The following is a 27,779-nucleotide window of genomic DNA, read 5'->3' as shown; positions in this document are numbered from 1 at the left end:
CCCCAACGAATTTAGCAGCACCATCAGCTAGGAGAGGCCCCACTCAGTGTAAGCCAATCACTTTAGTCCTGGACGCCACTGAGGCGGTCTGGACACGTCAAGGTGACCCAATGGCATATTTGGAGAGTTCCTTTTCCTAGTACACTAGCACTTTCATTTGCTTTGGATTTTTCTGTCCAACTCTAAATTTCCTCTCCCTTCACCCTGCAGAATGGTGTTTTTGGAACAATAAATCAGAACTTTTTCTGTCTGGATTAGTGATCCTTCCTTTTAATTTTCTACACTTGGCTTCCAAAGAATTATTTTATAGTATTGTTTTGTTCCAGACACCATGGAAGGGAGGCTGGCTGGGAAGACCGGCTCTGGGAAGCCCGCAGCCGCGTGCTGTGTTCCCAGCACGGCGAGGGTAGGTGTGCAATCCTGGAAGGAGCCAGAGGGCAGGATTGCCAGGAGCTGTTCTGAAGGGGTGCAATAAAATGTGTCTGGTTCACTGATTAAATAATTGTAATAACACGGATACCTCACATTTTTATTGAGCTTTATAGTTTAAAAGTCTTTTATATGCTTTATTTCATTTCATCTTTGCAGTGCCTGCCGCTCGTTTTATATGAGTTTATATGAGCTGCAGTGCCGGCTGCTCAGACAGGTTAAGCAATTTGCCCAGGGTTATATAGTCTGGAAGTGGAGGAGCTAGGACTGGAAGCCAGATCCAAAAGTCAGAGACTAGAGTTCTTTTCCTGTCGCTCTTTTTATTACACTGTGATGTCTCAATGAAAAGTGGAAGACATAGAAATGGGTCCCGTAAATAAAAGTGAGTGAATAAAACTGAAGGGCTACCTTGAGGCTGTAGCCCAGAGATCTCTGGGATTAGTGCAATTGATTTAAAGCCATCCTATCAGTGAGCATGAGAGAAAACAAGATTTCCTCTAACATTCTGGGAGGAAGGACTGGGATGGGAAGAAGGAATCTGGACGTAGAGCTCATTCTTCACGTGTGTGTCCCCCATCCACACTGGCTCGCCTGCCCCCTGGGAGCTTGCTTTGTGTAGTAGTGCCATTTCCAGGGCCCTCGTGTCTCCCCCATGCTAGTGGCTGCCATTGTCGTGTCCAGAATTGTGTAGTTGAATACTCAGAGGCTGTAGTGCTGCTGTGGTAAGTTATCCCTTTAGCTAGTCATAGCTGGATGTTATTAAACTGGGTTAGGATAGGGTCCCCCATTACCTACAAAATCAGTTTTGCCAGGTCAAATATTATTTTCATTTCTCATGAAACTTTGTGCTTATTCTGGAAGCCCAAGGTTATTGTGGTAACAACCAAGACCTGCTCATTCTAAGGACACAGAACACAGATGCATGCAGTAGAGCTGAGTCATGTGGTAAGGAAGATGCCAGACTCTGGTCTGCCATTAACTGACTGACTATATGACCTTTAAGAGATTTTTACTCTCTCCAGACTTCCCTAGTTTTTCAATTTTAGCGCGAATGAATGGCTTTCAAACTGATTCCTTACTGCCCCCATCAGATGCCACTGTGGGGAGTTGGGAGGAGAAGAGGGCCCTAGGTACTTCCAAGCAGAACAGTTTTATTACGAGCCACTTTTATCATGGACTTCCAGGTAAAATTTCTTTTGAATGAGGAGTTTTATGTATGTGTGTTTAAAAATAAAGTACTAAAGGCCCTGGCTGGTTGGCTTAGCGGTAGAGCGTCGGTCTGGCATGCAGGAGTCCCGGGTTCGATTCCCGGCCAGGGCACACAGGAGAAGCGCCCATCTGCTTCTCCACCCCTCCCCCTCTCCTTCCTCTCTGTCTCTCTCTTTCCCTCCCGCAGCGAGGCTCCATTGGAGCAAAGATGGCCCGGGCGCTGGGGATGGCTCTGTGGCCTCTGCCCCAGGCGCTAGAATGGCTCTGGACGCAACAGAGCGACGCCCCAGAGGGGCAAAGCATCGTCCCCTGGTGGGCATGCCCGGTGGATCCCGGTTGAGCACATGCGGGAGTCTGACTGCCTCCCTGTTTCCAGCTTTGGAAAAATGAAAAAAAAAAAAAAAAAAAGTAAAAATAAAGTACTAAAAATCCCTGGAGCCTGACCAGGCAGTGGCACAGTGGATAGAGCATCAGCCTGGGACACAGAGGACCCAGGTTCAAAATCCTGAGGTCACCAGCATGAGCACGGCTCACCAGCTTGAGTGCATGGTTGCTGGCTTGAGTGTGGGATCATAGATGTGACCCCATGGTCTCTGGTTTGATCCCAAAGGTCGCTGGCTTGAAGCCCAAGGTTGCTGCCTTGAGCCCATGGTCGCAGGCTTGAGCAAGGGGTCACTTGCTCTGCTGTAGCACCCTGGTCAAGGCACATATGAGGAAGCAATCAATGAACAACAAAGATGCTGCAACAAAGAATTGAGGCTTCTCATCTCTTTCTCTTCTGTCTGTCCCGATCTATCCCTTTCTCTGTCTCTGTTTCTCTTGCTGAGAAAAAAAAATCCCTGGACTAGATTATCCACTTGCAATTTTACAGGCTGTTGCTTATTGGTAATAAAACTTAAACACCAGCCTGACCAGGTGGTGGCGCAGTGGATGGAGCGTCGGACTGGGATGCAGAGGACCCAGGTTCGAGACCCCGTGGTCGCCAGCATGAGTGCAGGCTCATCTGGTTTGAGGAAAAGCCTACCAGCTTGAACCCAAGGTCGCTGGCTCCAGCAAGGGGTTACTCGATCTGCTGAAGGCCCGTGGTCAAGGCACATGTGAGAGAGCAATCAATGAACGTGGTCAAGGCACATGTGAGAGAGCAATCAATGAACAACTAAGGTGTTGCAACGCACAATGAAAAACTGATGATTGATGCTTCCCATCTCTCTCTGTTCCTGTCTGTCTGTCCCTATCTATCCCTCTCTCTGACTCACTCTCTGTCTCTGTAAAAAATAAAAAAAATTAAATTAAAAAACTTGAACACCAGTGACGAATGCCTCCTCAACATACCTTCCCCGACCTTACACTGCCTCACCAGCCTTGTCCTGCTTGTGATGAATTAGGTGGAAACTCCAGGATCTCCCTCTTCCCAGCCACTTACTGGCTTCCGGAGTTAGGTCCACAGGTTGATAGTGGTGAGTTTAGCTGGATGTGGCAGAGAAGGCCCGTCACGCTTATCCTGGGCTCCCCAACCCATTGGGACACTGTGGTCAGTGGACAGTTTGCCCTCAAGGCAAGGCTCTTTCCCTGCTCACTACTGCACTTGGGTCTGGTGACCAGGAGAGTGAATTTGAAAAGAAGCATTCAGTTTGAACCATCAGTTGCCAGCATATTCCCAGTGATAACAAATGGCATATGAAAAGAGCCTGAGGGTATTCTGTATAAAAGAAAGAGGGAGGAGAAATAAGGAATTTCTGGTTAAAAATGTACCCTCCTGGTGATCCGAGCAGTTAGATTTAATCTATTTACATTGGATAGTAATAAAAGGAAATGGGGCCAGCTGCAGACCTCCTTACTGTGACAACAGTAACCTTTTATTATTCCATCAAACTCCAGGAGGAAATAGCTTAAACATCTGCAGCTTTTGGACAGAATTCACACACTCAGAAATCCAGCCTGAATGCTACTGTTAAATGACTTAGGATATGCTTTAAGCTGAGAATCAACCCCTCGGGGAGCTGGACAGTGCAAAGGGAGACACCAGCTTGAGCTGAAATTCCAGCACCTATTATCTAAATAGGGGCACGTTTGTCAAGTGGCTATAGGCAGGAGGCAGCCCTGTGGAAAATAAAAGAAACTTTAAGCAATCTCTCCTATTGTTCTCCTCTTCCTTCCATCTCACACGACAACACTGCAAGAGGACCCAGAGCTATGGTGACAGGTCTTTGTACTCACTGCCAGGAGCGGCATTAGTGGGCAGAGGCTGAGCAGAGCAGTCACTGACGGGTGGGGCGGCGCACCCCCTCTGTCTGATTATGCCACTCTCTGAGTGCCAAATTCAGAGTGCTCTGTGGGGCCTCATCAAGCACAGGGCCCGTGGAGGCTGATCAGGATGAGTATGTTGGAATATCATGTAGCTGTTTTCTTCTATCACTTAGAATTTGCATTTTACGGTTATACTGAATGAGCTTTTCAGGCTTACAGACTTTGATCGTATGTCACTTTCATACATACATTAAAAGGAAAATGTAAGTAATTAAATAGGTTAACCCCTTATAGCCAGGCATGGATGTCTGTATATTCCAACACATTATTGTCTTCCAGGCCATCTAGAATGTTGGTGACGTGCCATTTCTTAAGAATGCTCCCCTACTGTCTCTGGGATTTCCTGCCAGGCCATTGGCAGCCATCTCCCATGTTTTCTATTTTACTTTACTTAAAAAATTATAATGTCAAACTTAGAGAAAAGTTTTAAGAATATTACAAGGAACTCTTCAAATCTTTCACCTGAGTTCACCAGTTATTAACCTTTTTGTACATTTACTTTTATCATAGACTCCCTACTCCTCCCTCCCTCCCTTCTCCCCCTCTTTCTCTCTTTCATAACAAGATGTAAGTTGCAGATATCAAGCCCTTTACCTTTAAATATTCCAGTATGTATTTCTTTTTTCTTTTTTTTTTTATACAGGGTCAGAGAATCAGAGAGAGGGATAGATAGGTACAGACAGACAGAAACGGAGAGATGAGAAGCATCAATCATCAGTTTTTCGTTTTAACACCTTAGTTGTTCATTGACTGCTTTCTCATATGTGCCTTCAGCAGACCGAGTAACCCCTTGCTCTAGCCCGTGGCCTTGGGTCCAAGCTGGTGAGCTTTTTTGCTCAAACCAGATGAGCCTGCGCTCAAGTTGGCGACCTCGGGGTCTCGAACCTGGGTCCTCCGCATCCCAGTCCGAAGCTCTATCCACTGTGCCACCGCCTGGTCAGGCCAGTATGTATTTCTTAAGAAGGACATTGCCTGACCAGGCGATGGCACAGTGGATAGAGCATTGGACTGGGATGCAGAGGACCCAGGTTCGAGACCCTGAGGTCGCCAGCTTGAGCGCGGGCTCATCTGGTTTGAGCAAGAGCCCACCAGCTTGAACCCAAGGTCGCTGGCTCCAGCAAGGGGTTACTCAGTCTGCTGAAGGCCCACAATCAAGGCATGTATGAGAAAGCAATCAATGAACAACTAAGGTGTTGCAACGCGCAATGAAAAACTAATGATTGATGCTTCTCATCTCAGTTCCTGTCTGTCTGTCCCTGTCTATCCCTCTCTCTGACTCACTCTCTGTCTCTGTAAAAAATAAATTAAAAAAAAAAAAAAAAGAAGGGCATTAGGGCATTCACTTAAATTACCACTGATCAAAATCAGAACATTTAACATCAGTTCAATACTATTATCTATAGACTTTGTTTAAATTTCATAATGTTGTCATACTAAAATGATAAACTAAAACATTGTCGTTAGGAAAATGCACTTAAATTAGTAAGTAAATAAAACCAATACAAAATAGACATGTTGATTTAAAACATGACAGCGTTGTATAATACACAAACTCCCACTTATAATTACCAGAAGCTATCCTGTACATATGTGAATATTTTCATCAAGGGAAGAAAATATAAACAAGGGGATAATTACAATGCTTATGATGATTATATTTTAATTAATAAAATGATACATAGGTATAGTGGTCATATTTTCCAATTGTAATTCAGGATATCTAGTCTTACAAAGTTAGACAAATTAAATCACATTGTCTAATGTAAAGCCAGCAGGCAGGGCCAGGGTCACTATCACAGCAGCCTTCTGGCCTATGCAGGTTCGCATTGGATTCGGACAGTCGGTAAAGAAACAGCGGAGCCAAAAACTGGTGGGCCATAGTCTTTAATTTAGCTTGCACCCGGCGGGCAAGTAAAAATACACACTGGGCTCCAAAACCCAGTCACATTCAGTGCTCACAAAGCCACTGACTTATCGGAGTTTCCTAGAATCAAAGGTTTCTAACTCACCAGACTTATTCACCTCTGTTCCCCGTCTCCTTCCTTATCCCAAATACAAACTCTACACAAACTGGCATCTCACTCAGCACTCCGCCATCTTGGCTGCTTCTCCTGGCCTCCTCCACGTGGCCTTTCTCTGCTCTCCTCTGCTCTCTCTTCTAATGATTATCTCAGGAACCAAGAGCCAAACTCTCATTCCGTCCCCATTTTATAGTGTAGAAATCCAAACCCTTAATCCAATATACAAAACAGGGAAGTCTCTAATACAAAGTCACCCTCTGAGGCATGATAGGATTGTACTGCCCTACATCAAAAAGGGTAGGAAAGGCTTAATCCCAAAACCAAGCCCCAGGCTAAAGGATTCTGCCTGCCTTTAGCCCACCCCAACACACATTAATATCACCTGGGCGATGGCCTCTTCGTGTTATCTTTAACAAAGTGAGCATAATACATTTTATCTGCCCAACATCTACTCATTTAACAAGGCATCTATTTAAAATAGTAAAATAATAAAAAATAGAAAACTGACTTGGGACATACAGGACAAATAGGTAAGGACCACCCGGTCACAACCATTATACTACACATCATGGATCTTCCATTTTAAACTAATGGAATTGTGGGAAACTTCTGGACATATAGGGAATGAAGGGGAACTCAGGATCCAGCCCATTTTAATTTAATGCAAACAGTGTTGGGAATCTCTTTTAGTCTCAGTTTAAGGCCCGAGTTTGGGAGTGGCTTCTGGATGATAAGAGAAAACAGCCCAGATTGTAGTTCTTCTTAGGGAGGACCAGAGTTTCTAGGAATCTTACAAAACAAAGACAAGGAACTCTTAGAAGGTGAAAATGGAATAGAGCTAAATATGAGATTGAATGTCAAAGGTTGACATTTAAGTTTTGGGTGATATCAGTTTTTTTGTTTGTTTGTTTGTTTTTTTAATTTTATTTATTTTTTATTTATTCATTTTTAGAGAGCAGAGGGAGAGACAGAGAGAGGAGAGACAGAGAGAGAGAAGGGGGGAGGAGCTGGAAGCATCAACTCCCATATGTGCCTTGACCAGGCAAGCCCAGGGTTTTGAACCGGCAACCTCAGCATTTCCAGGTCGATGCTTTATTCACTGCGCCACCACAGGTCAGGCTGTTATCAGTTTTTACAGATGCTTTTATTCATTTCAATGTTTTATTTTTTTAACATCAGAAGAAGGTAATCATTATTTCTGTTATTAGGGGCTTAACTTTTTCTGTACTTATTAAAAGATATGAGCAGTTCAATTTAACAAGTACCCTGTGGGTACCAATCTATACCCAAATTATACTCTAGTATCAACCCCAGCAAGGGCTTGGGGTCCTTTTGTTGGCATTTGACAATAAATGGAGTTGGCCTTTATTAGAAATAGAAATAAATATGTAGGAAAGCCCTCATTTATTTTTAGATGTTTTAAAAAGAATTTAGTAGCATATACAGTTTTTAAATGTTTGCCTGCCTAAATTATGTATATATCAGGGGTTCCCAATTATTTGTTGGGGACCTGTGCTGCTCCATTTTTTCATTGGTCCAAGGCTAAAAATAAAGTCAAAACAGCAAACCACTCTTCAGTCTTCCTCCCTCCCTCCCTCCCTCTCTCCCACCCTCCCTCCCTTCTTCCTTCCTTCCTTCCTTCCTTCCTTCCTTCCTTCCTTCCTTCCTTCCTTCCTTCCTTCCTTCCTTCCTCTCTATCTCTTTCTTTCATCTATCCATCTACCTACCTACCTATCATCTATCTATCTGCTGTAAGGCCACCAACTATCTTTTCTTAGAAAGGACCACCTTTTTTCTGCTGTTTTTCCATATAAAGTGTAAAGAGTATACCATACTTTCTTTTAGGAACGTATGGTGAGAATAGAATGTAGCTAAATAAAAAGTTAGCAACCCTCTGTTGGTCCCCTGTCCTTTTTATTACGTGTATGGTACTTGATGAAATTAAACCATCTAGGAACCATTGCAGGAAAGCAATGACATACCAGAAAGAGTTCTAGTTTATTATGAAACTAAACTTCCCCATGTGCCATTGGGCAGGCTGCTAGGGCTCTCTGGACCTCCCTTTCTTTCAGTATAAATAATAGTAATACTTTTTACATTGAGGGTTGTAGTGAGGAATAGATGAGATGTTATTTTATGTCAAGTGCCTGGCCCATAATAACAATCAGTAAAAGGAGATGATCAAAATTAGATATATGAAAGCACTTTACAAATTTTAATGCACTATACCAATATAAGGCGCTCTTATTAGCTGGGATTTAAATTTTTTAAATGTCAGTCAGATGATGAATAGCTTCCAAATTGAAAACGTATGTGTTACCAAAGTAGCAGTAAATCATTCACCGTACAAAGCAAGTAAATGTTGCTAACAAAGCTGGCTTATTGTTCTCAAATTGGCAGGAATTATAATGTAGGATATAGTTCCAGTTTAGTTATATTGAGTGCTTCTTATCTGTAAATTAGGAGTAAATTTTAAGGGATGTTTACTTTGAAACTGCTTGAAAATTCACAAAGACAGCTCAAGTATAGTGTTTCTTTTTATTCCTTTATAGCCAAAGAAGCCTAAAGCCCCAGACAATCCTTTTCATGGCATTGTTTCCAAGTGTTTTGAGCCTCATCTCTACGTCTATATTGAGTCCCAGGACAAGTGAGTGTTGAACATTTTGCTGTTTTCTATTGCATTTCTTTCTCCTCTGGTCATGATAAAACATCCCAGGGGCACAGCTCTTTCCAGATTCAGAAGGAGGGACTTGGCATGCCTATGACCCTGCCTGGAAACCTGTTAAGGATATTTTTATATCTCTTGAATGTTGTTTATTGTGTCTGTTAAATCCCAGAAGCCTGATTTTGCCTCTAATGTCCCAAATGGATCCCAACACCCCCTTCCTGTGTAAGCACTGAGCCCCTACGTAGCTGTATGTGCCAGCCCACAGGGCTTTACAATGTCAGGCACTAGAAAATGGAGAAAGAAAGCCTAACCTCTAATGTATACATTTTCAAGTACAATTTAACTTTTCATTTTGAAATGATTTTGACTTACAAAAAATTTATAAAAAGTTCTCATAGATCCTTCCCCCCAGAGAATATTAACATTTTTCATAACCATCAGGAGGGTAACATTGTCCCATTAATGTCCTTTTTCTGGTCCAAGATCCAGCTGTACATTTAGTTGTCAGGTCTCTTTAGTCGCCTTTAATCTTGAATGGTTCCTCAGTCTTTTCGTTGTCTTTCATCACCTTGACACTTTGATAGAGTATGATCAGTTGTTTTGTACAATACTCTGAATTTTCGTTTGTCTGATGTTGCCTCTTGATTAAATCCAGATTATGCATTTGGGGCAAGAATACCATAGAGGTCACTTTATGTCGTCAGTACATCGTATCAGGAGGCTCCTCATGTGGATCTGTCCCATCACTGCTGGTGCAGCTTAGATCACTTGCTTTAAGTGGTGTCTGCCAGCATCCTCTGTGTGAAGCTACTGTTTTCTCTTTATAATTAATATCTTGTGGAGGGATACTTAGGGACTATGTAAATATCCTGTTCTTCATCACACTTTGCCCACCCATTTTGACATCCCTTGATAATTGTTACTATAGTGCTTGCCAGATGCTGATTATCTGTCTGCTAATTGGAGTTCTGCTATAAGGAAGAGCTTCCCCTTCTCCCCGATTTGTCTGTTTATTTATGACGGTATGGACTGATGGGTTCTTGCCTTCTCTTATAGATTAGCATCCATTTAATATATATGTGTCTTACAAACTTAAGATTCCAGAAAAATTGATAGAGCAACCTACTGTAGCCAGGTTTCCTTACAGTGGAAGAGTATGTTCATGTTCCAGTGTCCACTGTTCGCGAGAAGGGGGAAGACCCGCATCTCTGTCCAGCCAATGTGCAGACCCTTCCCCACTGAGAGGCACATTTTGGAAAGGTTGGGTTTCTGGACCAGCCAAGTTGACTGGAGACAGGCTGGCCCAGGCCGGAGAGGACTCCTGGTAGCCTGGAGAACCACACAGGAGGACCAGACAGTGGCTTTCCAGGGGGAACAGCAGTGGCTGTGAAAGGGTTCTTGGGGGAACTTTTCTGGGAAAGCATTTAGGTGCTGAAATCCAGTAATTTTTTTTTCCTTTTTAAATGATTCTGTCATGGGTTAGTGAATAGTTATTTCTAAATGTTTCAGGGGTAAACCATACGATTAAGAGAATATTTCAAGTGGAATCACAACATGGAACATTATTGTTGTTCACCTATCTGATTTTATAGATAGCTTCTACTCTTTTTCTGCCCTGATGACAAAATGCTTCATATTTATTTATTTTTTTTTATTTTTTTTATTTTTCTTCATTTTTCTGAAGCTGGAAACAGGGAGAGACAGTCAGACAGACTCCCGCATGCGCCCGACCGGGATCCACCCGGCACACCCACCAGGGGCGGTGCTCTGCCCCCCAGGGGGCGATGCTCTGCCCATCCTGGGCGTCGCCATATTGCGACCAGAGCCACTCTAGCGCCTGAGGCAGAGGCCACAGAGCCATGCCCAGCGCCCGGGCCATCTTTGCTCCAATGGAGCCTTGGCTGCAGGAGGGGAAGAGAGAGACAGAGAGGAAAGCGCGGCGGAGGGGTGGAGAAGCAAATGGGCGCTTCTCCTATGTGCCCTGGCCGGGAATCGAACCCGGGTCCTCCGCACGCTAGGCCGACGCTCTACCGCTGAGCCAACCGGCCAGGGCCAAATGCTTCATATTTAAATCCCAGAAAATAAACTTTGTAAAAGAGCTTCTACATTAACAAAAAGCTGCTCATTGCCCCAGCCACCCACCCCACCCAAAAACATAGCCTTGACATTTTTCTGCCTTGTATTGCCACAGGTTTCTTCCTACCGTCTCTCCACTAGGGTGATGTCTGCAGGCACACAAAGGGCAGTAGTTACTGTCTCCTGTTGGTCCCCTGAAAACACCCCATCTTTCTGCTTTCAGAAAGTTTTCTCCCAGGAAGTTAGTAAGATACCTCCGAGAGGGCAGCCAAAAGGATCAATCAATTATTTGACTTCTGGATGAACAGCTTTTTTTTTTTTTTTTTTTTTTTTAATAAATTTTTATTAATGGTAATGGGATGACATTAATAAATCAGGGTACATATATTCAAAGAAAACATGTCTAGGTTATTTTGTCCTTAAATTATGTTGCATACCCCTCACCCAAAGTCAGATTGTCCTCCGCCACCCTCTATCTAGTTCTCTGTGCCCCTCCCCCTCCCCCTAACTCTCTCCCTCCCTCCCTCCCATGTCCTCCCTCCCCCCACCCCTGGTAACCACCACACTCTTGTCCATGTCTCTTAGTCTCGTTTTTATGTTCCACCAATGTATGGAATCATATAGTTCTTGTTTTTTTCTGATTTACTTATTTCACTCCGTATAATGTTATCAAGTTCCCACCATTTTGCTGTAAATGATCTGATGTCATCATTTCTTATGGCTGAGTAGTATTCCATAGTGTATATGTGCCACATCTTCTTTATCCAGTCTTCTATTGAAGGGCTTTTTGGTTGTTTCCATGTCTTGGCCACTGTGAACAGTGCTGCAATGAACATGGGACTACATGTGTCTTCACGTATCAATGTTTCTGAGGTTTTGGGGTATATACCCAGTAGAGGGATTGCTGGGTCATAAGGTAGTTCTATTTGCAGTTTTTTGAGGAACCACCATACTTTGGATGAACAGCTCTTAAAGCAACCCATCTAGATGACTATTTCTGCACAAAACCCCTTCTTCCTTTATCAACCCAAAGTCTTATTTTTAAAAAAGCTTAAAAGTTCTTGCGTGCATTAAAGTACCTGTAACCACACACTTTCCCCTCACCTACCTGGCCCATAGAGTCATTTTTCTCAATTATTGTAATTCTGGTATCTACTCCTTTCACATGGCCTTGATTCATATAGAGTGTACTCATTGCTCATGGTACTCTGGGCAGAGAGCCAGACCTCCCTCCCTTAGGGACTCTCCATTTCTCTATGAAAGATGGAGTGCTGGCCGCTCACCCTGCTGTTTGGCCTTGCTGGGATGTTTCCACAGAAGTGGCGGAAGCTACTCAGAGGAGAACTGCATAGGTTGTGCCGTTGTCGCTCCAGAATAAGCAGCAAGAGCCCGAAGTAGAAAATAGAATCCACGAACTACATTCCCTCATCTGGTAGAGGAGAGAATCAGACAAAATAATGCTTAATGCAGTGGTTATTAACCTTCTCTGAGTCATAGATCCCCTTGAGAACCTGGCGAAAGCCATAGACCTTCTTGCCAAAACAAATCTTCATAAACCCACACACTACTTTTTAAAAATATTTTTAAGTGAGAGGGGAGGTAGACTCCCACATGTGCCCCGACCGGAATCCACCAGCAACCCCCGTCTGGGGCCGATGCTCTGCCCATCTGGGGCCATGCTCGCAACCAAGATATTTTTTAGTGCCTGAGGTGGAGGCTCCATGGAGCCATCCTCAGCACCCGGGGCCAAAACTCTAAAATCAGTCAAACCATGGGTGCAAGAGTGGAAGAGAGAGAATGGAGTGGGGGGGGGGGAGCAAATGTTTGCTTCTCCTTTGTGCCCTGACCAGGAATCGAACCCAGGACTTCCACACACTGGTCGATGTTCTACCACTGAGCCAACCAGCCAGGGCCTCCACATACTATTTTTTTTAGCACAATTTCAAGGGGTTCTGGAAAGCCCTTCCTTCCTTAAGTCAAAGAATTCTAAGGCTGGGGGAGAAACTCAGGTGGGAACTGATTTTGTCCAAATTACTACTCTTGTAGCTCTGACTCAAAAGATCTTCACAGGAGGAAAATCTTAAGCCATTCACCAGCTCCCAGGTGACGGAGACCCAACACAGTGTAGGGGAAAGAAAGTGTGCCTGGATGCCAGACAGACCTGGACTGGAGTCGGAGCTTCTCTCACTGGCCTGGGACCTCGAGCCCGGCGCTTACCCGATCCGAGTACTTGTCCTCTCTGCAGACAAGTTAACAATGCCTCCTCTTAGGATTAGTGGTGAAGATGCAATGAGGTTACAGATGGGCACTTGGCACAAGTAAATGGTGCTCAGGAACTGTGCCTGCCCTGCCCGCCCTGTGATCTTGTTCCGGACTCTTAAGTGGTTGGGCGGTCTGATCAGTGTTGCCACCTTTTTGTTGGGCCTGACCTGGGGTCTGTCCTTTCGTCTCCCCAGCCTCCTACCTGCCCAGGGAGAGTTCTGGCAGCACCTACTTCAGCCAGAAGCCAGGAAGCAGTAGGAAGACGGCATAGGCAGAACCCAGGGGGGAGGCCAGAAGTGGAGATGTCCCCAAAGCCACCTTTTTAATTGGGCTAAGCTGTCATTCTGTGCTTTAAGCAGCTTTCTTAATTTTTGTTTATGTTCAGGAGGAAGTTAGTATATCTTCTACTCTTGGAAAGGTAGGGATTTTCTTCTGCTGATGCTTGAAGAAGAGATTTCTCTACAAAGGAACTTTGTTCACTTCATTCAGTTACATTCTCTGTCCAAGAAGTTACTAGTGGCCCTACCCGGTGGGTCAGTGGGTAGAGCATCTGCATGGCGTATGGATGTCCCGAGTTCGATTTGCAGTCAAGGCACACAGGAGAAGCAACCATCTGCTTCTTCCCGCCTCCCTCTACCCCTTCTGTCCCTCTTCCCTTCTCGCAGCCAGTGGCTCAGTTGGTTCAAGTGTGGCCATGGGCACTGAGGATAGCTCTGTTGGGATGCATCAGCCTCAGGCACTAAATATAGCTTGGTACTGGAGCATCAGCCCCAAATGGGGTTGCCAGGTAGATCTCAGTCGGGGCACATGCAAGAGTCTGCCTCACTGTCTCCCCTCCTGTCACCAAAAAAAAAAAAGAAATTGCTAGTGACTCCATTCCTGCCCATTCTCCTGAGTTTCCTCTAATAACTTATTGAAATAGAGCTCCCCTTCTTCTGGCTTCATCAAGCCTAGAGTTTCTCTCAAAGTTAATTTCAAACTTCCAGGAAAGTTATAAGAATTGTACATAGAGCTTGTATATCCTTCACTCAGATTCCTCAATTAGCAGGTATCTTTCCCTCCTCACATACACACATATATACACATACTCACCTGTATATCCATATACATATTTTTCTAACTAATATGAATTCTCAAATTGTAGATAAGATGCCCATTACTCAGTAGTTCACTGGTCTTCCCAATAAATAAGGACACAATCTATGTAACTATACTTTGACCATAAAAATCAGGAAATTAACATTGATACAGTATTACCATTTAATCCCATGGGTCTCACTCTATTTCACCAGTTGTCCCAGTGATGCTTCCCGTAACCCGGAATTTATTCGAGGATTATGGGTTGCATGGACTTGTCTCTTTGGTCTACTTCAGTCCAGGAAAATAACTCATCCTTTATCTTTCATGACCTTGAAATACTTGAAGAGTATGGGCTTGTTACTATTTGGAATATCTCTCAGTCTATGTTTTCTCCGGATTTATGGGTAATGCAGAAGTGATGCTGGGTTCTCAATAATTCATGTCAGGACAACCCAGTGTCAGCTCGTCCCACAGCTTGTCAAGTCCATTTTTATTACCTGGCTTAGATGGTGTCTGCCCATTTTCTCTATTAATGAGTAATTAATTAGTGTCAGAAGAAAATTTGAAACCACATAAATATCCGTTTTTTCATCGTCCACCGACTTGTTATACTTGCCCAAATCATTTATTACTAACAGTTGTCAAATGATGATTTTTGTAATTCTGTCATTTTTTAAATGGATTGATTTTAGAGAGAGAGAAAGAGAGAGAAACATCAATTTGTTGTTCCCCTTATTTATACATTAATTGGTTGATTCTTGTATATGTTCTGACCGGGGATCGAACCTGCAACCTTGGTGTATTGGGGACGACGCTCTAACCAACTGAGCTACCTAGCTAAGGCTTCTACAGCTCATTCATATATATATGATATATATTTATTTATTTATTTTTCTTTTTATTTTTAGAGACATAGGATCATTGAGCTATTCCTGTATGTGCCCTGACCAGGGATTGAACCAGCAACCTCTGCACTTTGGGATGACACTTCAGCCAACTAAACTACTCAGTCAGGGCTTAATTTTTATTTATTGATTGTTTTTTAGAGAGACAAAGAGAGGAAGGGAGAGAGGGAGAAGCATTCATTTGTTGTTGCACTTAGTTGTGTATTCATTGGTCATTTCCCATGTGTGCCCTGACCAGGGGATCAGAGCTACAACCTTGTCATTTCGGGATGATGCTCTGACTGAGTTAACTAGCCAGGGCCTCTTCTACATTTCTTAGTTGGTATTATATTTTAAGCAAAAGCTTTCTCTGCGCCCCATTTATTTATATCATATGGACTCGTAGATCCTATTTTATTCAATAGGCTATAGCCATTGCTATTTTTTTAACTTTATATTGGAACAAATTCAGACTTATAGAAAAATTTCAAAAATAGTACATATTTCCCATATTCCCTTTTCCCAAGTTCCCCTAAGATGTTAATTAACATCTTACATAACCATAGCACAGTTATCAAAGCCAGCAAGTTAGCATTGGTATAGTATAGTATATTATACTAAACACCAGACCTGATTTGGATTTCACCAGTTTTTCCACTTATGTTCTTTTTTTTTATTTTTAAGATTTTATTTATTGATTTTAGAGAGAGGAGAAAGAGAGAAAGAAAAGGGCAGGGGAGGAGCAGGAATCACCAACTAGCAGTAGCTTCCCTTATGTGCCTTGACTGGGCGAGCCCAGGGTTTCTTACCATTTACCTCAGCATTCCAGTTTGATGCTTTATCCACTGCACCACAAGTCAGGCAAATGTTCTTTTTTTTCTTCCAGGATCCATTATTTATTTTAATGATCAGGTAGGCCCTGATTTGGTCATTGGAATCCCCTTCAAATTGGTTTTACCCCTTTCCTGTATGCTCCTGTCACTATTTTGGGCACTTCTTTTCAAACACACCAGGCTCATCTTGTGCTTTCTTCCCTCAGCCCTGGAGTCGTTCATTTTTTTAGGCTCCCTTGTTCCTTTGGTGGGAATGATACTCAGGAACTAAGTTCTTAGCATCAGGCATGTTCACTAATGCTTGGGTGTCATGCTTATAGATTTCTTCTACTGTAAAAGCTAAGAAATATATGTATGTGATTCTACACATATCTCTGTATCTATTTTTATACCTATTTCTATATTAAAAACCTGTGAGTTATGCTGATACCTTCAACTTGAATCTAACCGCAGAGGTTTTTCTTTGCTTCCTCCTTTCCATTTCTGTAACTTCCTTGTACAGCAGTAGGAAATGTGGCTCCCGGTACCGCCCCATATTTACTTCCTTGCTCCATTTACCTCTATGTAACCTATCTTCCAGTTGGGCTCAAGCCAAGCCTTGGCTGCCCAACCCCAAGGCCATTCCAAAGTCAAATCCTTGGCCCCAACTATAAAAGGAAGGGGAAGTGGGGTGGGTACAAATTAGTTTGAGTGTCCTTTAATTAGCAAGTTCTGTGACTTCCTGGAGACCTTAGCGGGTTCTGACCATACCTCTTTGTCAGCCTTTTCTGGCTACGTCTCCTCTCCCAGTGCCATCACCCCTTTACTTCCCAGCTACAACATTGTTCCTGTGAATGCTGAGTGCAGGTGCACCCAAGGAAAGTGCCCTGATCATCCACAGATAAGCTTGGTGGTTTTTCTTCTCGTTATATTGTTTTTTGACAGACAGAGAGAGTCAGAGAGAAGGACAGATAGGGACAGACAGGAAGGGAGAGAGATTCTTTGTTGTGGCACCTTAGTTGTTCATTGATTGCTTTCTCATATGTGCCTTGACCTGGTGGGTGCTACAGCAGAGCAAGTAAATGAACCCTTGCTTAAGCCAGCAACCTTAGGCTGAGCCAGCGACCTTGGGCTTCAAGCCAGCAACTTTTGAGCTCAAGCCAGTGACCATGGGGTCATGTCTATGATCCCACACTCTAGCCAGCGACCCCATGCTCAAGCCAGATGAGCCCCTGCTCAAGCCTGTGACCTCAGGGTTTCAAAACTGGGTCCTCCGCGTCCCAGTCTGATGCTCTATCCACTGGGCCGCCACCTGGTCAGGCTCTTCTCTTTGTTTTAATGTTTCCCTCTAGTGATACTACACCACAGTAATCTCTATTCCTAGGTCATCTTATTTATCAGTGGATCTCCGGCAGTATTTCCCATGCCACCTGAAATGCTTGTCCAGTTCTTGGGCAAAGGCTCAAGCTACAGGAAGAGAGGAAAGACACCATCTACATCCGTGACATGTTTCTTCAAGCTGGAGAGAAAGTGGATAACAACAATTGTAGTACTGTTTATCTACATAGTGCTTTACAGTTTTGAAATCAAAACACAATATAGTGAGTGGATGGAGCTTATCTCTGGAGTCTGACCTGGGTTCAAATTCTCACTCTAATCAGTTCTGTGACCGAGGGAAAATTATATTATTTTCCTCAACCTCAGTTTATTTATTTATAAAATGGGATAAGGCGGCCTTCTACTCACATCTACTGAGGTGATTAAATGAGATAGTATTTATAGTGCACCCAGCACATGCCTAGTTTACAGGCTTACAGCTCCAGCGGGAGAGAGAGGCCAAACAAAGATTATGGTACACAGCCTGAGGGGATAAAGATATGAATCATTTGCTGTGGAAGTGCAGAAGACTGTGTAAGTCAAACTGCAGGCAGCCTTTCTCATTCATTCGTATCTTCTACCTGAGCCAAACCCCTCTCCTTCCTACCCTGTCTTCCTCACCTTGTTCAGTGCTCACTTCTGACTCTCTGCCTTAATTCTCTTACCCGAATCTACTGTGAAATTTTCTCTCTCGTGTTCTGTTATTTCCTTTGTCTAAAACAAATTGTTCATTTTGTGTATACTGCAAATTTAGCATTTTGTTGCTATCTGGAATCTAAGTATAATCAGCATGAGGGTCCTATCTCCTTAAATAGATCAAAGCATCAAGGGGCAGACATCATGTCTGAACCCGAATAGCACCCTGATCTGGACTTGACCCTTTGTACTCTCTTACTTGATTTTGTAATTGCTTTAGGGCACGGGTCCCCAAACTTTTTACACAGGGGGCCAGTTCACTGTCCCTCAGACCATTGTAGGGCCGGACTATAAAAAAAAGTATGAACAAATCCCTATGCACACTGCACATATCTTATTTTAAAGTAAAAAAACAAAACGGGAACAAATACAATATTTAAAATAAAGAACAAGTAAATTTAAATCAACAAACTGACCAGTATTTTAATGGGAACTGTGGGCCTGCTTTTGGCTAATGAGATGATCAATGTGCTCCTCTCACTGACCACCAATGAAAGAGGTGCCCCTTCCGGAAGTGCAGCAGGGGCCAGATAAACTACGGGCTGTAGTTTGGGGGCCCCTGCTTTAGGGTATAAAAGGTGCCTCCTTGTGATTCCAGTCAACAAACAGGTCAATGTGCCACATGCACTCTTCCTCCAGTAGTCCTACAAGATCTTTCCAGAAGTTAGGGTAGTCTTTGGTGCTTGGGAGAAATGATAACCTTTGCGTTGTTGTTGTTGTTGTTGTTGTTGTTGTTGTTGAATTCATTTATGCCTGATACTGACAGCCCACAGAGCCTCTGAGTACTCGGTTGGTATTTGACTGGACTGGATCATTATTCAAACTAATGAACCTTGCCTGTTGCCATTGGGGTAACTTTTTTACAAAGTTCTTTTCTGTGAGATGTTAATTACTTGTTTTCTGAAGTCTTGTGTAGCATAGAAGTGTGATGTACACAGTGGGCTTGAGACAGAAAGTGGGGAAGGTGCCTCTGGTTTATTTCTCATCTCTGCCCGAAAACAATGTCAGAAGTCACCTGGCGGACATTCTTCAAAATATAGAACTCTACAGTTTTTTCAAGTTGAAATTTTCTTTATAGTGTATGATCATAATTAATGTATCATGTAACTCAGTGGTCCCCAACCTTTTTTGGGCCACGGACCAGTTTAATGTCAGAAAATATTTTCACGGACCGGCCTTTAGGGTGGGATGGATAAATGCACAAAATAAAATTATAAAATTATGCACCCGACATAAAAACTGTGATATTTTTATTTTTATCTATTTATTCATTTTTAGAGGAGAGAGAGAAAGATTGAGAGAGAGAGAGAGAGGGGCAGGAAGCTTCAACTCCCATATGTGCCTTGACCAGGCAAGCCCAGGGTTTTGAACTGGCAACTTCAGTGTTTCCAGGTTGACGCTTTATCCACTGTGCCACCACAGGTCAGGCCTGGTGAGCTTTTTGCTTAGGCCAGATGAACCCGCGCCCAAGCTGGGGACCTCAGGGTCTCGAACCTGGGTCCTTCCACATCCCAGTCCAATGCTCCATCCACTGCGCCACCACCTGGTCAGGCAAAACTGTGATATTTTTAAATACAATTGTTGAACTTACAAGACAAGCATCAAGAGTGAGTCTTAGACAGATGTAACAGAGGGAATCTGGTCATTTCTAAAAAATAAAACATCATTCAGACTTAAATATAAATAAAATGGAAATAATATAAGTTATTTATTCTTTCTCTGTGGACCAAATGGCCCACGGACCGGTACCGGTCCACAGCCCAGGAGTTGGGGACCACTGATCTAACTCATCAGGTTGGCCCTGAAATGAGTGATAGGTGAGTAAGTATTCTGACTTCCGCTTCTATGGAAATTAGAGAAAAAGTGAAAGTAAAAGCACTGCAGAGCTCTGGCCCCTGTTTTGGTTGGCACTATGGATTTGGAGATTAGGATTTCTCATAAAAAGACTTTTGGCTTCTGTTACATGCTCTCCTCCACTGCACCAGCCCCCACTCGTTTTCCACCTTCCCATCCTTCCGTTCACACCCTTTAGGAACAACGTGTAGAGGTCAATCAGCTGAGGATGTACGGGGCACCAACATAATTGGGAGAGTAGGTTCACACATACACATAAGGGATGGGGCTAGGGGGAGCAGAAATAACATAAACATGAGCCCTGCTCTCAGAAAGCTTATAATAGCATACAAGAAACAGATGATTCTTCTGCTATATAGCAAGCAGCTTTCACCTTTTGTACCAACTTAGTTTATTAGAAGTGGCCGCCTAGTGGGCTATCTCAGAACGATTCTGAGCCTCACTGGTGGTGGTGCAATGGATAAAGTATTGACCCAGAATGTTGAAGTCGCTGTTTCAAGGTCCTGAGGTCACTGGCTCTGAGTGCGGCCTTGTCAGTGCAGGGTCTCTGGCTTGAGTGAAGAAATCATCCATGTGATCCCAAATCTCATCAGCTTGAGCCCAAAAGATCACTGGGATGAAAAGCCCAGGGTCGCTGGTTGAGCAAGGGGACACTGGCAGAGTCCTGGTCAAGGCACATACAAGAAGCTCAGTGTACAACTAAAGTGAAAGTAACTATGAGTTGATGCTTCTTACCCTCTGTCACTCTCTCTCTCCCTTTCTATCTCTCTCTTTCCAGAAAGAAAGAAAGGAAGGGGAGAAAGGAAAGAAGAGGAGAGGAAAGGAAACAACAAATCAATGTTTATTTCTCTCTATGTGTCTTTTCCTCCCTCTCTTCCTCTCTCTCTAAGGTCAATAAATAAATAAATAAACAAAATTGCCACTATTGATGTACATTGCCATTATGGGCCCAGGATGGGAGACAGTTAACCTGTTTCTTGAATATTTTATATCCTTACAATGTATATTTAAGTGCTTAGAAATAAAGTATCAGTGTATTACAGATAACAGGCATTGAAATGGAGATGGAGGACTGTTGTGAGTAGGAGGTGTGTGAGTAGAGCTGAGTAGAGAAGTGGAGGGAGAACAGTTTGGAGGAGGGAGGCCTCCAGGCAAAGGCACAGGGAAGGAGATCGAGTGGGCAGGGGAGGTGAGTCTGACTGGAGCAGAGGGTCCCTATGGAGGAGAGGTGGGACATTACATGGAAAGGTTGGGCAAGAAAAGCATCCAGATTGAGCGGAGGATCACCAGCTTGAGTGCTGAGTTACCGGTTTGAGCCCAAAGGTTGCTAGTTTGAAGCCCACAGTTGCTGGCTTGAGCCCAAGGTTGTTGGCTTGAGCAAGGGGTCACTGGCTCAGCTGGAGCTCCCTTGGCCAAGCCATGTATGAGAAGCAATCAATGAGTCCTGGCTGGTTAGCTCAGTGGTAGAGCGTCGGCTCAGCATGTGGAAGTCCCAGGTTCAATTCCTGGTCAGGGCACACAGAAGGGACCATCTGTTTCTCCACCCCTCCCCTTTTCCCTGCCCCCCCCTCCCCCGTCTCTCTGTCTCTTCACCTCCCACAGCCATGGCTTGAATGGTTTGAAAGAGTTCACCCCAGGTGCTGAGGATGGCTCCATGATCTCGCCTTGGCACTAAAATAGCTCGGTTGCCGAGCAACAGAGCAGCAGCCCCAGATGAGCAGAGCATTGCTGGGTAGGGGATTGCTGGGTGGATTCCAATCAAGGCTCATGTGGGAGTCTGTCTCACTGCCTTCCCCTCTCTCACTTAATAAAAAAAGAGAGGAAAGCAATCAATGAACAATTAAAGTGACACAACTACAAGTTGATGTTTCTCATCTCTCTCCCTTCCTGTCTGTCTCTCTCTCTAAAAATAAAATAAAAAACTAAAAAAAAGAAAGAAAGGAAGGAAGGAAGGATTGTAGGGAATTGGAGTGGAGACCCTGGAGTTCCTTCCCAGCTGCTGTCCCTGGCCAGAAAGACTTAGCCTAGGTGTGAAGTTCTTTGAGGGCAGAATGGCTGCATCTGGATATAATAAGCTTTTAATAACAAAAACTCTTGAGTAAAAATGTCAATTTTCTCCTATTCCTGCTAATTGATGCTGTGTGTGGTTCTTGTCTTTTTCTTCATGACTGTTATATAAATACATTTGAAAAGCACAGCTGGATCCTTGTAGCCTTAGCCAGCCACCTACAAAGATGCAAAATGTCAAGAGGGATGGGAACCTCTCCCATTTTTCATACCGAACAACTGTACAGGGAACAACCAATACAGCCCTGCTGGATCCTAACTAGTAATGACTCGTGACTGAAGCGAAGTCAGTGATGTTTGAATGGGAAATGGGAAATAATTGCAGCCCATCATCACCACTGTTACCTGGGCAAGCCTAGAGCTGCTCAGACCCTCTCTTCTCCCACCTGTAAGTGGTGGTGGGATTCAGCCAGTTCGCACTGGTTCACACTGGTTCTGCAAAACCGATACCTAATTTTTTGTTGAGTTTGGCAAACCGGTTGTTAAAATGGCACTTGAAATTAGAGTTCTCTCTAAGGTGGGCACCTGAGCAGCCGCCCAATGAGGAAATCACAAATTTACATTCCTTACTCTTTTTTTTTTTTTTTTTTTTTAATTAATTATTTATTTATTTTTTACAGAGACAGAGAGTGAGTCAGAGAGAGGGATAGACAGGGACAGACAGACAGGAATGGAGAGAGATGAGAAGCATCAATCATTAGTTTTTCATTGCGCGTTTCAACACCTTAGTTGTTCATTGATTGCTTTCTCATATGTGCCTTGACTGCGAGCCTTCGGCAGACCGAGTAACCCCTTGCTGGAGCCAGCGACCTTGGGTTCAAGCTGGTGGGCTTTTTCCTCAAACCAGATGAGCCCGCCCTCAAGCTGGCAACCTCGGGGTCTTGAACCCGGGTCCTCTGCATCCCAGTCCGACGCTCTATCCACTGCACCACCATCTGGTCAGGCTCCTTACTCTTTTTTTGGGGGGGGTATTTTTTTTTGTATTTTTCAGAAGCTGGAAACGGGGAGAGACAGTCAGACAGACTCCCGCATGCACCCGACTGGGATCCACCCGGCACGCCCACCAGGGGGCGACGCTCTGCCCACCAGGGGGCGATGGTCTGCCCCTCCCGGGCGTCGCTCTGTTGCGACCAGAGCCACTCTAGCGCCTGGGGCAGAGGCCAAGGAGCCATCCCCAGCGCCTGGGCCATCTTTGCTCCAATGGAGCCTTGCTGCGGGAGGGGAAGAGAGAGACAGAGAGGAAGGAGAGGGGGAAGGGTGGAGAAGCAGATGGGCGCTTCTCCTGTGTGCCCTGGCTGGGAATCGAACCTGGGACTTCTGCACGCCAGGCCGACGCGCTACCACTGAGCCAACCGGCCAGGGCCTCCTTACTCTTTTTTAATGTTCACCTGCACAACAGTGTATTCTAAGTGCCCGTAGTAATGCCATTCCATCCATAGGTGAAAAAAATTGTAAGTGAGGACGCCAATCAAGAAGCAATATGGAAATATCTTAAATAACAGTTTTATTGAGTTTTTTTGTCTGGTATTATTTAATATTTTTTCATTAATATTTTAAAACTCATAATCTATTTTTGTATACCTCTTTTATTGTTCTTATTTAAGTATTAAATGCATGAAATAATAAACTATCTTTTGGTATATCTTTTTTTTATACTTAAAATGGCCATTAGGGCATAGAACCAGTTGCTAAATTATTTGAATCCTACCACTGCTTTTAAGTCTGGAAGAAAAAAAAACTTCATTAAAGGAGAAAGAAAGCGTTAGAATATTTATTTGTAGTTTCTCTTTGTTTAGGCATCTATCTTGTGGGCACATTTAGGTTAACGATACCTAAATATTTGCTGACATCATAATAATTTTGTATTTTAGAAGGTAGTAGGTTAGAATGGTTAAAAGCATGAGGTTTAGAGCCAGGCTGCTTGGTTTTAAATTCTGGCTCCCTTACCCTCTTGCTGTATGACCTTGGACAAGTACTTAACTTTTCTGTACTTTGCTTTTTGAAAATGAGGATAATAGTAGTACCTACTTTATAAGGTTATTATGAAGACTAAGTGAAGTTTATTGAAGTAACACTTTTTAAATGCTGGCATCGGCCTTGGCCAGTTTGCTCAGTGGATGGAGCATCAGCCCACATGCCGATAACCCAGGTTCAATCCCTGGTCAGAATACACATGAGAGGCAACCATCTGCTTCTCTCCCCCTCCCTCTCTCCCTTCTCTCTCTCTTCACCGCTTGTATCCGTTGGCTTGATTGGCCTGAGCATCCACCTCAGGCATTGAGGATAGCTCGGTTTATTTAAGCATTGGCCCCAGAGGAGCATTGGGGGTTTCTGGGTGGATCCCGGTTGGGGCACATGCAGGAGTCTGTCTCTGTCTCCCCTCTTCTCACTTAAAACAAATAAATTTTAAAAATTAAATAAAATGCTGACATAGTGCCTGGTATATTATAAGTGTTCAGAAAATGATTAGTTATTACTCAGGGTTTTCTACATGGAAAGGGGAGATGGCCCTAATATGGTAGAAGGACCAGTGCATTCACTCAAGTGGTGGGTTCTGGGCTCAGCTCTGTCACAAAATTGTGTGACAAACTTTCTAGGCCTTAATTTTTTTCATCTCTCAGAGGGTTCAGTAATACCTTATCTCCCTCCAGGGCCTGGGGTCAGATATGCTCATGAGATGCCCTGATAAGGGTGAATCAGCATGCAACTGCTACATTTCATGGTTGCTGTTATTTTAGGAGTAATGAGGGCAGTTAATGTTGATACTGATAAAAACGGATCTGATTTCAAATGTAAAAAGCATTAGGTATGACTTAATCTTGACAGCCAAGCACATTTATTAAGTCCTTTCTCTTTCTTGAACTAGAATAACGTTTCAGGTTTTCTTCCTTTTAGGAACCTCGGAGAGCTCATAGATCGGTTTGTGGCTGATTTCAAAGCGCAGGGGCCACCGAAGCCCAACACGGATGAAGGGGGCGCCGTGCTGCCCAGCTGCGCCGACCTCTTCGTCTACTACAAGAAGTGCATGGTGCAGTGCTCTCAGCTCAGCACCGGTGAGCCTATGATCGCACTGACCACCATCTTCCAGAAGTACCTCCGAGAATACGCCTGGAAAATCCTCTCTGGCAACCTTCCCAAGTGAGTCCTGTTCTTCCAAGTGGTGAAGTCTGATTCTAAACATACCTAAATATGGAAATCTTGAAGGAAATCCACTCTGAAGTTGTTTACTCAACTGCTAAGACTGTCAAGGAGGAAAACACCCTAATTGAGTTCCCAAGGGTCTGAGACTATTTCCTCACTAAATGGGATTCCACAGCCTATCCAGATCATTAGAGGAAATGCCCATCTGGCTGCCAGCGAAGGTCAGACCTTACCACACGGACTCCCAGGAGTCAGCCCATTACACAGGGTGGGCAAAAGTAGGTTTACAGTTTTTCATGTGGAAAATAGTAAACAAGAATAAACTCTGTGTTTCATGTTCTCACAACTGTAAACCTACTTTTGATCCACCTTGTATCTGTTTTCAATTTACATGGATACAGTGATGGGTACTTGGCCAAAAACTGTGGGGTATTGGTGGTAGAAATAACTTTTAATCATCATGGGCAGTTTCATTCAGGCCCCACTGAATGAGAGTTCGTCCTGGGATGATAAGTAGATGAGAGGCATGAATCTGCTTTCCCTCGGGCTGGTTACATCCCAGTCTCTCCTACGGTATGTGTATCTTGCTATGCTGGAGAGAGTCTAATGTTGAAAGATGTAGTGGGATTTAGGGGTAGGAGGTTGCATAGCACAGCTCCGAATTATAGTGACCTCACTGTATTCCCTGGGGCATCAGAATGTGTTACATTGCTTATTACTTGAAATAAATGAATCATTCAACTAGAGTTTTAGTTATACTATAGCAATTTTGATGTAATAGAATCTGATCTAAGGTGGTGCTTTGAAATTTAGTAATTATAAATTCTATACTCAACAATTATAGAATTAATTTCTGTCATTTTCACTAAATGTATCATATATGGGAGTTTTACATTATTTGAAGGAAAGGAAATAAAATTTCCATGCTCTATAAGAGATTTAAAGTAGCAGATATGTTTAACAACAAGAATTTCTTTGTGAGAAAAATTATTTTTAAATGTTTAGTAACTTTTATCCTGCTTATCAAAATAACAGCAGTTTGTTAGAAGACACGGAAGAGCACAGACTGAAAATAAAAATCACCTATAATCTCACTACCCATAGAAAACAGGTTTAACATTTTGGTATATATTTTTCCATTCTTTATTTATACATGATGTGTGTGATTGTGTCTTTTGGTTGTTTAAGAGAACTGCCTGACCAGGTGGTGACGCAGTAGATAGAGCATGGGACTGGGATGCAGAGGACCCAGGTCCAAAACCCCGAGGTCGCCAGCTTGAGCACGGGCTCATCCGACTGAAGCATGGGCTCACCAGCTCGAGTGCAGGATTGCTGGCTTGATCATGGGATCATAAGCATGACCCCATGGTCACTGGCTTGACCCCAAAGGTCACTGGCTTGAAGCTCAAGGTCGCTGGCTTGAGCCTAAGGTCGCTTGCTTGAGCAAGAGGTCACTTGCTGTGCTGTAGCTGCCCAGTCAATGCACATGTGAGAAAGCAATCAATGAACAACTAAGGAGCTGCAATGAAGGATAGATGCCTCTCTTGTCCTGTCTGTCCATCTCTCTGTCTCTGTCACACACACACACACACAAAAATGGGGAGCAAGAACTGGGACTCGACTGTTTATAGTTTATACCCTGCTGCTTTCAGTTATCTTTCTGGGACTTCCACATGTTAGCCAGTGTCACAGCAGGTCACAAATGGGATCCTCTACTGGGATGTTGTCAGAGGTAAAGCAGCTGTGTATTCACAGAAAAGGGGGCAAGGTCAAAGGAACCAACAGAGGATTCTGAAGCATTCAAGTACTAGTGTGTAATTATTACTGCTTTAAAACTTACTTGAGAGCAAGGGCTGTGGACCAAGGTCTGCCCCACAGAAACTGGAGTCATAGAAGGCAGGTCACTGCCAGGACCACACTGACACAGAGGGAACTGGAGGACTAGTCATTACTTAGACTCCTCTCTCCTCTATCTCTCTGACTTCCTGCAGCATCTCCCATTGGCTAAACCCACAAGCAGGCCTGAGGGCCAAGGAACCTGGCTGATAAGTCTGTGGAAGTCAGTCTCCAGAGCCATAGAGAAGGGAAGAGAATGAATCTAGAAGGCCAACAGAGAATAGTCGGCACTCATGACAGTAAATATTTATCAAAGCACTTTTAATGAAGCCATGGAAATCAAACATATAGAAGTCAGTTAACTTTTTTGTTTGTTTTTTTTTTGTATTTTTCCGAAGTTAGAAGCGGGGAGGCAGTCAGACAGACTCTTGCATGCACCCGACCGGGATCCACCTGGCATGCCCACCAGGGGGCGATGCTCTGCCCATCTGGGGCATTGCTGCGTTGTAACCAGAGTCATTCTAGCGCCTGAGGCAGAGGCCATGGAGCTGTCCTCAATGCCCAGGCCAACTTTGCTCCAGTGGAGCCTTGGCTGTGGGAGGGGAAGAGAGAGATAGGGAGGAAGGAGAGGGGGAAGGGTGGAGAAGTAGAGGGGTGCTTATCCTGTGTGCCCTGGCCAGGAATCGAACCCGGGACTTCCACATGCCAGGCTGGCCCTCTACCGCTGAGTCAACTGGCCAGGGCCCTCAGTTAACTTCTGAGAGTCTTCTCGATCATTCTCTTAATTGATCTTTTAGGTTGGGTTCACTGTTTTGGTATTTTAAGTAACACTCAGGAAAGCATCCTTAAACCAAAGTAGAACTACTGGGTCAAATCATCTGGACATTTTTTTTTTACAGAGACAGAGAGAGAGTCAGAGAGAGGGATAGATAGGGACAGACAGACAGGAACGGAGAGAGATAAGAAGCATCAATCATCAGTTTTTTGTTGCGACACCTTAGTCTTAGTTGTTCATTGATTGCTTTCTCATATGTGCCTTGACTGCGGGCCTTCAGCAGAC

At 43.9% G+C, this 27,779-nt stretch overlaps 1 protein-coding gene across 1 annotated transcript in view; it reads left to right on the top strand.

Annotated features, from left to right (window-relative positions):
• The window catches only part of VPS53 (VPS53 subunit of GARP complex), a 193,489-nt gene that overhangs the window by 104,453 nt on the left and 61,257 nt on the right, over window positions 1-27,779 (top strand). The window contains exons 13-14 of the mRNA XM_066263104.1: window positions 8,519-8,613; window positions 24,638-24,880. Coding sequence (XP_066119201.1) covers window positions 8,519-8,613; window positions 24,638-24,880 — 338 coding nt within the window. The remainder of the gene's footprint in view (window positions 1-8,518; window positions 8,614-24,637; window positions 24,881-27,779) is intronic.

Source organism: Saccopteryx bilineata, chromosome 2 (assembly GCF_036850765.1).
Source record: "Saccopteryx bilineata isolate mSacBil1 chromosome 2, mSacBil1_pri_phased_curated, whole genome shotgun sequence".
Taxonomy (NCBI): Eukaryota; Metazoa; Chordata; class Mammalia; order Chiroptera; family Emballonuridae; genus Saccopteryx; species Saccopteryx bilineata.
This window is presented reverse-complemented; position numbering and strand designations above follow the sequence as displayed.